The following is an 11,524-nucleotide window of genomic DNA, read 5'->3' as shown; positions in this document are numbered from 1 at the left end:
AAACATCCGGAGGGAGAAAAGGACACAGTCTGCGCATTTCCCAATCTCTTAGTCCCTGATCCTACTCCATAGTCTGTGATTTGGGGGTCCTCCAACATTTCCAAGCTATTGCATCTTCACATTTAATATTTTTGTGGGAAACGAATAGGACCAAAGTTTTAGGACACACGGGATGTGGTTGCTAATTTCTCTTGGAGGGATTTGCGGTGAGGGTACAACGTGGCTGGAAGGGGGTTTCTGAAACTTGTGTTTCTACCTGATTTTACCTTATAGGTGAACAATTCATGTCTAAATACGTGGTTGGTGGGGATAAATCCTAACAGGGCAAAATTTAGTCCCAAAGTCCTGGTAATACAAAACAGACTAAACCATTTCGGCCCCCAAGAACACCCGGCCTCTGTTCCCTACCGTACCCTTCTGGCGAGTTTGCCGGCGTCCCAAACCGTTTCCGCATGAGGTCACTCTGCCAAGTCACGTGCTCGAGCCCGCGGGAACGCCACATCGCCAGCCGCACCCCTCCACCCCCATCCTGTCCACGTGACCCGGCCTACTTTCTCCCCGCCCGACCCAAGGCCTCGCTCAGGAAGCCCCGCCCCACGCAGCGCATTCGACCTGTGAACCCCCGCCCCACATCCGCCCGGGCCGGAGCGTGGCCCGCAACCCCACGTGTTTCTCCTTGCCCAATGGGAGGCCGAGCCCGGGCTCGAAGGGGCGGGGAGGAAAGGACGACTTCGCTACGCTTGGAGAAGGGGGCGGGGCCTGCAACGTCGGACAGAACGAGGGGACGCAACGGAGGCAGGCCGGAGCCGCTGCCGTCGCCATGACCCGTGAGCACCGAGGCCCTCTCTCTCTCTTGCCCCTTTCTCCCCGTCCACCCTAAACACTACTGCCGAATCTTGGCATTGACCTCCTCTTGGCTTCCCCAGGGAGGTCTTCTTCTGGCAGGGCTCTTTTGCGACCCTTACACGGAGCCCGGAAATCGGCCTTTTGCCCACCGCCACTTCTTGAGAACCCCCTCCCCCTCCTCTCGCCCCAGTCAAGCAGAGGCCTTCCGCGACCTCCCGTGGTGTGGGGAAAAGCCCTGCGCCCCTGTGATAGGCCCAGAGTCCCCCAGATTGCAGCCCATCCCCCACAGAGATCCAAACTGTCCACACACTAGCAGCCTGGACCTCGGTGCCGCCCGAAACTCGAAACACGCCTTGAGCGGACTCCTCGGAGCCGTCCTTCCCCCTCCCGATTTGACCTGCCCCGTGGCACCTTGCCACCAGCGCCCCCCCCCCCCCCATTCCCCGCCCCACTTAGCAGCCTAGGCCCCGAAATGGGTCGGTGTTGGGGCTGGGGAATGAGCGTGGGACCCTGCTGGTGTCCTGGTGAGGGAAGAGGGTCGCCGGTGTGTGGCCATAAAGGCCCCCCGCGTCTCACCTTTTACCTTCTTTCTTTAGGCGGTAACCAGCGCGAGCTCGCCCGCCAGAAGAATATGAAAAAGCAGAGCGACTCGGTTAAGGGAAAGCGCCGAGATGACGGGCTTTCTGCTGCCGCCCGCAAGCAGAGGTAGCCCCAGGGAGGGGAGGGGAGGGAACGGGTGAGACCTGGGCTAGACCAAGGGTTGTACCAGGAAAGAGAGCTACCTCAGGGCTTGCATCTGAACTAGTGAGGGGCAGAGTGCATTGCTTCCTCTAGGGTTTTATTTCCTCCCCACCCTCCAAATTGTTAGCACAGCCTGACAGGAAGGGACTGGGGCGGGTGCCTGCCCTCGGTTGATGTCTGAGTGCCCCTGAGTCTGACCTTAAGGGCAAGGGCAGGGAGCTTCACATTTCAAATGCGGTAGTGGTTATGACAGCACGGTACTTATGGCCCTCTTTGGTGTTGAGTTTCTCCTCCCTTCTCCCAACCTTCTCACTGGTGTTGCTGGGTGTGGTACTCAGCAAAGAATAGCTTTGGGCCTGTGTGGCCAGACTTCTGACCCCTTAGGCAACAGCCAGATAGAGACTGATTGCCTTTTAAGCCTCAGCTCTCTTCCTCTTGTTCTCCTAGGGTGGGAATACAGCAGGCACACGCTGAATTTTGTCCCATCCACTTCCATCTTATCCTTTGTGCCCTTCATCCCCCTGCATCTTGTCCTTTTTGCCCTCTGGTACCTCCCAGTGCCCCATCATCTCTACCCCTAGGGACTCGGAGATCATGCAGCAGAAGCAGAAAAAGGCAAACGAGAAGAAGGAGGAACCCAAGTAGCTTTGTGGCTTCGTGTCCAACCCTCTTGCCCTTCGCCTGTGTGCCTGGAGCCAGTCCCACCACGCTCGCGTTTTCTCCTGTAGTGCTCACAGGTCCCAGCACCGATGGCATTCCCTTTGCCCTGAGTCTGCAGCGGGTCCCTTTTGTGCTTCCTTCCCCTCAGGTAGCCTCTCTCCCCCTGGGCCACTCCTGGGGGTGAGGGGGTTACCCCTTCCCAGTGTTTTTTATTCCTGTGGGGCTCACCCCAAAGTATTAAAAGTAGCTTTGTAATTTCTTGAGCGCCTGGTTTGACTGGGGATTTGGGGGGATGGGGATGGAGGAATGGCTGCCCTTTCCCACCAAAAGGGGAGAGAACTTTAGACTCTAAAAGGTTTTAGATACGTAGACTAAGTGAAATATCACAGAAAAATTCTTTATTATACTACAACAAACAGACAAGTACTCCAGGTATGTGGTAGAGGAATCCTCTAAGAACCGTAGGAACTTCTTTTCTGTGATTTTTGTTCCCACCCAGACCTTGAACACCATCCCAAGGATGGAGTTGAGGGTCTAAGAAGGAAGGCTTCAAGACCTAAGTTTATGCCCCTCTTTCTCATTCTTCCTCATTTTGTTCGCCTGCTTGATAGTTGGCTCCCAAATCCTGCTGCTCTCTAGTATTCACATTCTCTTCTGTTCTGTCATTCTTCAAGGATTGAGGGTGGTTTTTGTCTTCCTGCTTCCTTTGACCTCAAGATCAGGATTAAAACCTAGGGTGGTCTTTGTTCCTTTCTTTCTGTGTCCTGGTTTGTTCTGGGCTGCTTATCTCCCTGGGCCCAGGGCTTGCTTATTTTCCTTTTTATCTCCAAGGGCAGACCCAAGTAAGTCTTCAGTCCTTGGTCTTTCCCTGCCCCCATCTCCAAGCTGAGAGCCAGGAAAGGGCTGGTGCCACACTGTCTGCTGGGATCAGCAGTGGTTCCTGAGCTGCTAACTTGGGAGTTAGGTTCTTGAGCTGGGGTAAAGATGTAACAGTAGCTCCAGTGAGTCATATACTCTGCCCATGGCATTTAGAGTATGTATGGCCACTTTCTCCTATTCAGACATAGTACTGACTTCAGTCTAAAGGGAGATAACTGCCCATTATGTCCTTGAGGTATCTGCTGCGCTGGACAGTTCCTCAGTCAAAACTAGGAGTACAACCTCAAGGGAACCCCCAGTTTGTTAACAGTACCTAGCTGAATATTTGTTATCTTGCAGTACTGATGCGATGGCATTGTCGCCTGAAAGTAGGTGACTGGAGGTCCTGGGTGGGGGACCAACAGAGTGGTGCCAGGAGCAGCCCAAGATAGAGGAATACACAGGCCCAGCATGAGGCAACCTTGACCCAGAAGGTAGCCCAGCTACCCTTGGTGAAGGTCTTTTCCAGTTCTGCTCCCTCATAGCTGTGGAACCAAAGTCTCTGGTTAGAGAATATGTAGGACCTTAGCTTTTAGACCTGTCCTACCTCCCCACCAAAGATGATGGCAGACCCATGTTTGTCTCCAGAGAACCCTTAGGACTGGCCTTAAGTTGCTCTTCCTAAAATAGCTTTTCAGAAGTATAGCCCAGGCCCACTTCCATCCTACCTGAACCAGTTGGTAAGGGTAACCATGACATAGAGTGATGCAAGGAAGAAGACAAAATGGAAGGCAGAATAGCTGTAGGAGAAATGCTGGGCTTGCACTGGAGGAGCTGGAGAGGTCTCTTGGTCAGTTGGCCTGGTAGCCCCACCCCTCTGTCCTGGAGAGAGGGAAGGACTGCTGGGAGCAGTGCCACTGAAACACTTCTTCCCTCCTCCCCCAGTTTCTTTTGTGAAGGCGCTCCAGGGCTCTTTGGCACTCTGCAGAAATCTACATGTTCTAATGGACATTCTTATGGACACTCACCTTCCTCTGGTTTCACTGTTTGAGGGCAGCAGAAACAGAGTGAGGGCTTCTGTAAAACAAAAGGCAACATGTTTTGGAATGACTTTTAAGAAAGAATGTGAGGGTATTAATATAGAAAACTCCCCCTTCTCTGAAAAGATAGGCTGGTATACAAAGTGGAGGCACATCTGGGTTCAAATTCTAGCTCCAGCATATAACTGGCTATGAAAACTTTGGTAAGATGTTTAACCTTTTGTGCCTCAATTTCTCCATTTGTAAAATGGAGCAAATACCTACCTCACAGGGTTGTTGTGAGGATTAAATTAAAAGAGATTATGAATGTAAAGTATCTAGCACAGTGCCTAGCACATTGTGGGTACTCAATAAAAGGTAATAGCAGCTAGAATCTGAGTATTCTGGGTAGAGGCTGGTAGGGTGTGTGTGTGTGTTTGTCTTTGTGTGTGAGGGGGGAAGGGCATTGGGGATATTGAGCTCTCCATCCTCACCTGGAACTCATAGCTGTAAACCTTGATGATCCACAAGGGCCCAAATACCTCAGCCAGGTAGGAAGCCTCATTGCTGAGAAAGAAGAGACAGTTCTCAAGCAGGTCCAGTCAAATAGCAAGAGTTGCCTGAGACTGTATTGCTAGCTGGTCCATTTTGGTAATTCTCAGGTGGGTATTGTATTCCCAGAGCCCGTTCACCATAAAGATTTATAAATCTCGTCATGTGAGGGCCCTAAAAATCTTTGTACATATTTTTAATTCTCAAGTCATTCTCCCTGCCCCCTTCATCTCATACAGATCATCTGACAAGTGCTATTCTTAGAAACTGTTTCTGTTTATGGGGAACTTTCCTCACTCTTGTCTTGCTTTCAAGTTCAAATAAACCATGATCCCAGACAGTCTCCTGACCATCCTTCTCTGTCCTGGATATCCTCCCTTCTCTCATACCTCTCCCCTTGATACTTTTACGCACCAAGCGAAAAGCACACAAGTATACATGATGCCAGCACTCAGCACTGCCAGCGATGTATATGGTGTTTGCGATTCCATTTTACTCAGGCCAGGCAGGCACAGAGTGTGGTTCTGTCCTTCAAAGATAACTGAGAAGGAGCAACAGAAGAAAGGTGGTAAGAACAAAGAACTAAGTATTTGGCAGGAACAAAAGGTTTTAGCATGGAGAGTCCAGGTCTGGTTCTTACCACTCTCTGGAGGACGGCTGGACAGTGCAGAGAAGGTAAGGTACATGATATAGCAGCTGATGATAGAGGCCTGTAGAAGGCCAGAACGGGGTTGCTCTGCGGAGAATGGAGATAATTGCTTTAGTTTACAGGGTAGTAATTTACACTCTGCCCCCATCTATACTATAGCCCACCCTTTGGAGGAAGTAGACAATTGACTAAGATTAGGGAGGCTAATGAATATTTCTATGCTAAAGGTCTTCCAGATTTGTAATGTTGCAAGGCATGTACCCACTGAGGCGGATGCAGGGAGCGATGGAGAGAAAGGAGAGGAGGCCACAGAAACAAAGGTGTAGACTAAGCAGCATCTTGTTGAGCAGGCAGCCAGCTGGATGTGTGTAGTGGTGGAACAGGAGCACAGTTGCCACACCTGCCATGCTGTAGAATCCCAGGGTGGCCAGCAGTACAGCTAGGAACCAGCGGCAGTCTTGGGCTGCACCTGTCTGCCTAAGGGTAGGATGTGGGCAGTGGTTTGGGGCTCCACTTCTTTTTACCCATTACTATTCCTCCTCTCCTGGAACACTGGTGTGATTTCTCATCCTACCTAACCCACAGAGTCATCACATTTCTGAGCTTTTTGGTAATGCTCAGTGGGAAGTTAATGGAACCATTGACCTGTCATGCCCTTTACCTAACCCACTGAGGCTAGTAATGTCAGACAACCTTCCCAAGAAGAACCTTTGGGGTTAGAGGTGCTCCTTACCAGTTTTTGTTCCAGGAATGGGCAAAGGCTGTGATAAGCACCAACTGCAGCAGGATGAATGTGAAGCCTCCACAGATGCCAATGTAATGCCAGGCTACAAGTGGGGCACCAGTGGGAAAATGTAGCTGTTCATATCATTACTTCTGGTTTTCTTCCTACCCTCTCTTTCTCTTAGAAAAACTATCAGGTTACTCCTGCTAATTAGGATATGAGATGGAAGGTACCTGGGAAGAGATGCTCATCAGGGATGCAGAAGGCAATAGCACAGAGACCTAGCAGGAACAGCAGTTTGAGGAACCAGAAGCTGGTTAGGAGACAAAACAAGACTCAAGAAAAGGCAAAGGAGAGTGAACAGTGCCTATGGAGAAAGGCAAAGAAGAAACCAAAACTATAGGAAAGAGAGAAGAGACAACTAAGTATAGGAAAGGAGGAAGCAGTCCCATGTGAGAGGGCCTAGAAACTGGTCCATCACAGCCTATTCCAAATTCTAACTCTTATACCTAAATAATGTCTGGACAATGTTGCAACAGTTGATAAAGGGTCTGCCTATAATAACCCCATTGTCATCTCCATTTTAGAAACTAGAAACTCAAGGAGGGAGGGTAAGTATGTGGCTCATGGTCACACAGTAAGTATGGCAGAAGTAGAGACTTAAATCTGTTTTTGGATTTTTCACACTGCTGTTACTTCATCTTGAAATTTCCTTTACTCAGCTTATGTCTACTTCCCTCCCCATCCTCACCCCACCCAAAGTGTATATACACAAACCTATTGTGTAGTTGTGCCCGCAGGCTGGTAGGGGAGTGGAGCTGGACTAGCAGCACAGCCTGCAGCAGGTGGAAGGTGGCAGTTCCCGCACATACTCGGTACACAGCCCCAGAACCACTGAGCACTGGGCAGTGAGAGTGGCCAAACAGATGGGCACACAACCCTGAGGGCATCTGGATCTGGAGGGAGAGTCCATGTGAGAAATGTCAGGGCCCGTCATCATACACAGAGAGGTACCTACTTCTCATGGATGTATCCATTCACTTGTCCCCTACCCCCAATCTGAATCTTTTGTCCATGGAGGGTTTCTCCCTTTTTCTCATGTTGCAAACTGATCCCTCCCACTTACCCCATGTGCCTTCCCCCAGACCCTTTCCACTACTGTCCTTGACAGCAGAAGGCAGCAGACTGCTGAGGCCCCCACATGAAGGAGGATGTAGATCAGGCGGCTACAAGTAGACTCTGTGACAAGGGGCCATCTAGAATGGCAGCAGCAGGTACAGGGAGCAGGCCAACAGCAAGACACCTGAGGGGCAGAGCAGATGTAGGGCAGAAAGGTGGAGATTTGCTGAGGAAAGGCTTACATTAATGTATGCATTAGGTTAACCCAAGAGGCTGAATTCCAAAATTTCCCTTTCCCTTTTCTTCTCTCCTTTTACTCAGGAATTCTCAGAATCGTTTCAAGCTATTTAGGATTGCCTTCCACTGACATCAAGTAGAGCTTTCATCATAAGAGCTGATGCAGGCTTGAGCAGACCTTCCTAAAAGCCTAAGTCACACCTGGCCTCTCACCTTTCTGTAGACCTATAGATCTGGTACTGGGAAGTGGAAGGGATAGGTAGTAGTCTCTGGGCAAAGGGAAAGGCCTCAGAGGGTAAAGGAAGGCCTATCATCTTTATTGGCTCCTGTGGGTTTTCCTCCCCAGCTTCAGCCACTGTTCCCTTCCATTTTTTTCAGATAGTTCTTGCTCTAGGGACCTTCCGAACCTCTCTTCCAAGGTACGCTCTCACCTGATAGAAGGGAGGATTCACCATGACACTGCTGACTCCAGTGCGTTGTGTCCGGCAAAGGGAGGTGTTAGGGCCTGTGACCGCCTTTGCACCCACCATCGTGGTCCCAGGCATTAGACCCAGGTCCACCAGATGGAAGGTAGATGAGAAAGCAGTTTTCTTTTGTCTTCATAGGGGTGGTCACCCAGTTTAAGGTAGAATGGGGAGGGACATCAGGAAAAGAACACCGACCTCCAGGATGTGGTAAATGCAAATGTCTCTCTCAAGCTACTTCTGCCCCTGGCCTTTGGCCACTCAGGCTGTTCTCCCCAGATTAGGGAGCAGTTTGCAAATCAGGCCTCTGGTGGATTAGCATTCTTAATTGGTTTAGGATTAGAGCGTATCCATCCTGGTTGGACAGAATTACTTGGGTGGGGCAGGGGGGCGGTGGTGTTGGTGAGGGGGGTTGAATCTAGGTGAAGAGAAGGATGTCTGTCGGTTGGGAAGTCCTGGAGTGGTGATGGACTAGGTGTGGGAGAGGGCCTTGGAGGAAACAATACTAGAACACTGGAAGGAAGTCCGAGAGACGACCTGTTGTCCTGGCTGAAGCTTCTAGAATCCAAAACATTAATGAAGGTGTGGCCCGAAGCCAGCCCCGCCTCGTCCTCTCCGGGCGGAAGTTTCGGGGCAGTTACCGGAAGTCTTCGTGAGGTGGGGCGGGGCCTTTGCGGCAGCACGGTGGGATCAGTATGGCTACCGAGGGGGATGTGGAGCTGGAGTTGGAGACTGAAACCAGCGGCCCGGAGCGGCCTCCGGAGAAGCCACGGAAGCATGACAGCGGTGCGGCGGACTTGGAGCGAGTCACCGACTACGCGGAGGAGAAGGAGATCCAGAGTTCCAATCTGGAGACGGTGAGGTTGGCCGTGAGCGTGTTTGGGTGGGCAGAGAGCGGAGGGGCCTCTTAGGTTGTAACTGTGATCCTCGCTCCCAAGACGGGGACCCCATCTAGTTGGCGAGAGAAGGCAAAAGGGAAACCGTCATTAGAGCCCTCCGCTTGCAAAAGGAGCTTGACGAAGATTGGGTTTAAGGTGGACAGAATTGAATTAAACCTAGGCCTTGCTTCCTGATACACTCGTCATCGCGAATGGACCCCCTGACCCGCTTATTACTGGCTTTTTAGATTGTTAGCAATTGTGGGTAGCAGAGCAGTAACCAGATATTTTTCCCCCCATAGGCGATGTCCGTGATTGGAGACAGAAGATCCCGGGAGCAGAAAGCCAAACAGGAGCGGTAAGTTTACCTACGTGCAGCCAGCCCTACCAGTTCATCTCTTTCCCCCATACAAAAATAAAGGCATCGTTAAGCCTTTATACCTTGTACTGTTCTTCAACTCTGTCACCAGTTCCTGCATATATAAGGTTTCAGCCTTACTCTCGTGTCGGTTGGAAGGAAAGGCCTCCTGACAGTCCCTGCTGCCTCTCCTAGATTCCAGACAGGAGGGGAAGGGGGTGTTAGGTGAGGGAGTGGAAGTCATTTTGTGTTTTCACTCAACAGTGTTTGTCAGAAGTCATTTATTTGGAAGGCACAGCTGGGAATGATCCTTCCTGGGATGGTGAAGACTGGTGAGTTTAGAGAAGGAGGATTAATGTACATGAATATTTGCAGGGAGAAGGAACTGGCCAAAGTCACCATTAAGAAGGAAGATCTGGAGCTGATAGTGAGTAGTAATGCTTAACTAGTGTATGGGCAGAGGAGTTTACATTGCTGAATTGGGGTTGTTTACTGAAACAAGTAGAGTCAGCAAGTCTTGGTGGCATTTTAATACTCCAGAAGAGGCTTGGGTAACATCATTGATCCTTTTCCTGCAGATGACAGAGATGGAGATCTCACGAGCAGCAGCAGAACGGAGCTTGAGGGAACACATGGGCAATGTGGTAGAGGCTCTTATTGCCTTAACCAACTGATCTTTGCTTTCTCAGACCCACTCACTGGATTATTTTATTTCAATAAAGACTTATTCTTATTTTGCAATTATCTTGGATCAAGTGCTATATGTATCATACTGTAATTTATTGTAGCAAATTTACATGTTGGAATATAACTGAATTTAAGCAACTCCCCTCATCGCCCCAGGATTTCATGAAATTATATGAAGGATCAGTATAGAAAAATACCTCATGACCTCATGTTCACATGCAGATGCTAGGTGGCAGGCCAAACTCAACTCATCTAACTAGCTAAATAGTATTCAAGGTATATTTGGAGTCTCAGCAAAATTGCTGAAGCCCATGGCATGCTCTCTACAGTGGTTTACGAATAACTCAAAGAGCAGTACTTGCTAAGGAGCCACTGTATATAGATGTAAGCCACTAGTCTTGTTCATAAGCCACTGAATTAATTTAAATACTGAGGTAGAAACATGGTAAGTGCAATAGAAGATATCAAAGCTTAGATCTTATACAGAATTAATCTATGAAAGACTTTATGAAGTTGATTTAGTATTTGAATTCTGAGCCACTGTTAACACTACCTTACATTCCATTTTCTATCCTGGAGCGAAGACCATTTCACTTGCTGAGCTGCTTCAACTGTAAAATGATACATACCTGATAGAGTTTAAAAATTTTTTTAAACGTTTATTCATTTTTGAAAACATGAGCTGGGGAGAGGCAGATAGAAAGGAGAATACAGATTCCAAAGCAGGCTCCAGGCTTGAGCTGTGAACAGAGCCTGACGCAGGGCTCAAACTCACAAACTGTGAGATCATGACCTGAGCCGAAGTCAGCCACTTCACCGACCGAGCCACCCAGGCGCCCCTGAATAGATTTAGAACCTATGAGTTGGTGAATGTAAAAAGCTTAGTGTCTGCCTCAGAGTAGACACTCAAATAGCTATAAACATGTTCTTAAAAGAATGTAAATGTCTTGGGGTGCCTTGTTGCTGATTCTTGATTTTGCTTCAGGTCATGATCTCATGGTTTGTGAGATTGAGCCCCATCGGCTTCACGCACACAGCAAAGAGCCTGCTTGGGATTCTTTCTCTCCTTCTCTTCTCCCTCTCCTCTGCTCATGTGTGTGCATGGGGACGCATTCTCTCAAAATAAACTTTCAATGGCTAGTCTCATTTTGGGTCTAGGGGAACTCTTAGGTTGTATCCCTCTCTGGCACCCACACAAGTGACCTATACTCATCTTTATGGGTTTATTACCTCATAGTAATTTATACTCTTATTTTTATTTTAGGACATTTAGAAATTTGAGTGTTTCTCCCAGTGGGGCATTTTAAAAGATTGTAAAAAGACGTTGGCCTTCTCATTTATGTAATTGAGAAATAGCCTTCCCACTGATTAAATGTCATTCCTTACAACTCCTGACTCCTAGTGCTCTGCCATGTGCAGGGTGGTTATGTAGTAAATATTAAGTGGAAAATCACTGAAATTAAGTGTAGCATGATGTCATTACATTGCAACTGGGAGAGCACTGTGCCATCCTTGATACAGAAGCTGGGCATGGAGAAGATACTGGTAAGTACTTCGCTTCCTCATTTCATGCGTCAACTTTTGTTCTAAATACAGCTGTAGTTTAGAGCAAGGAGAACCATACATATTTCTGCTCATGGAGTAAATCTGGGTGCCACTTAGAATATAGCCTATCTAGCATCTGAGTTTGTTTCTGAGAGCAAAGGTGATGATCAAAATGTAAAAAACTCAG

At 48.9% G+C, this 11,524-nt stretch overlaps 3 protein-coding genes across 4 annotated transcripts; 2 read left to right on the top strand and 1 right to left on the bottom strand.

Moving 5' to 3' along the window:
- The first annotated feature begins 720 nt into the window (after positions 1-720).
- SERF2 (small EDRK-rich factor 2) lies at positions 721-2,506 on the top strand. Of its 2 annotated transcripts, none has more exons than XM_042942188.1 (3): positions 721-827; positions 1,443-1,551; positions 2,146-2,506. In XM_042942188.1, exons 1-3 carry the CDS (start codon positions 821-823, stop codon positions 2,429-2,431), a joined length of 402 nt encoding a protein of 133 aa, XP_042798122.1. In that variant the 5' UTR covers positions 721-820; the 3' UTR covers positions 2,432-2,506. The 2 variants fall into 2 exon arrangements, with proteins under 2 accessions (XP_042798122.1, XP_042798121.1); XM_042942187.1 differs by having other exon boundaries at positions 2,169-2,327.
- Positions 2,507-2,630: 124 nt separating this feature from the next.
- Positions 2,631-8,311, bottom strand: SERINC4 (serine incorporator 4). Its single transcript, XM_042942189.1, has 12 exons — positions 7,837-8,311; positions 7,176-7,352; positions 6,827-7,005; positions 6,283-6,362; positions 6,059-6,152; positions 5,591-5,802; positions 5,317-5,412; positions 5,091-5,217; positions 4,619-4,691; positions 4,134-4,182; positions 3,834-3,987; positions 2,631-3,650 (listed from the first exon to the last, which is right to left on the bottom strand). The coding sequence occupies exons 1-12, from the start codon at positions 7,948-7,950 to the stop codon at positions 3,455-3,457; spliced, it is 1,551 nt and encodes a 516-aa protein (XP_042798123.1). The 5' UTR covers positions 7,951-8,311; the 3' UTR covers positions 2,631-3,454.
- A 133-nt stretch (positions 8,312-8,444) lies between these two features.
- On the top strand, positions 8,445-9,849 carry HYPK (huntingtin interacting protein K). Its single transcript, XM_042942186.1, has 4 exons — positions 8,445-8,726; positions 9,050-9,105; positions 9,481-9,532; positions 9,684-9,849. The coding sequence occupies exons 1-4, from the start codon at positions 8,565-8,567 to the stop codon at positions 9,777-9,779; spliced, it is 366 nt and encodes a 121-aa protein (XP_042798120.1). The 5' UTR covers positions 8,445-8,564; the 3' UTR covers positions 9,780-9,849.
- The last annotated feature ends 1,675 nt before the right edge of the window (positions 9,850-11,524 follow it).

This window comes from Panthera leo, chromosome B3 (assembly GCF_018350215.1).
Source record: "Panthera leo isolate Ple1 chromosome B3, P.leo_Ple1_pat1.1, whole genome shotgun sequence".
Classification (NCBI taxonomy): Eukaryota; Metazoa; Chordata; class Mammalia; order Carnivora; family Felidae; genus Panthera; species Panthera leo.
Note: the sequence above shows the minus strand (reverse complement) of the source record. Positions and strands in the feature narration are given on the sequence as shown.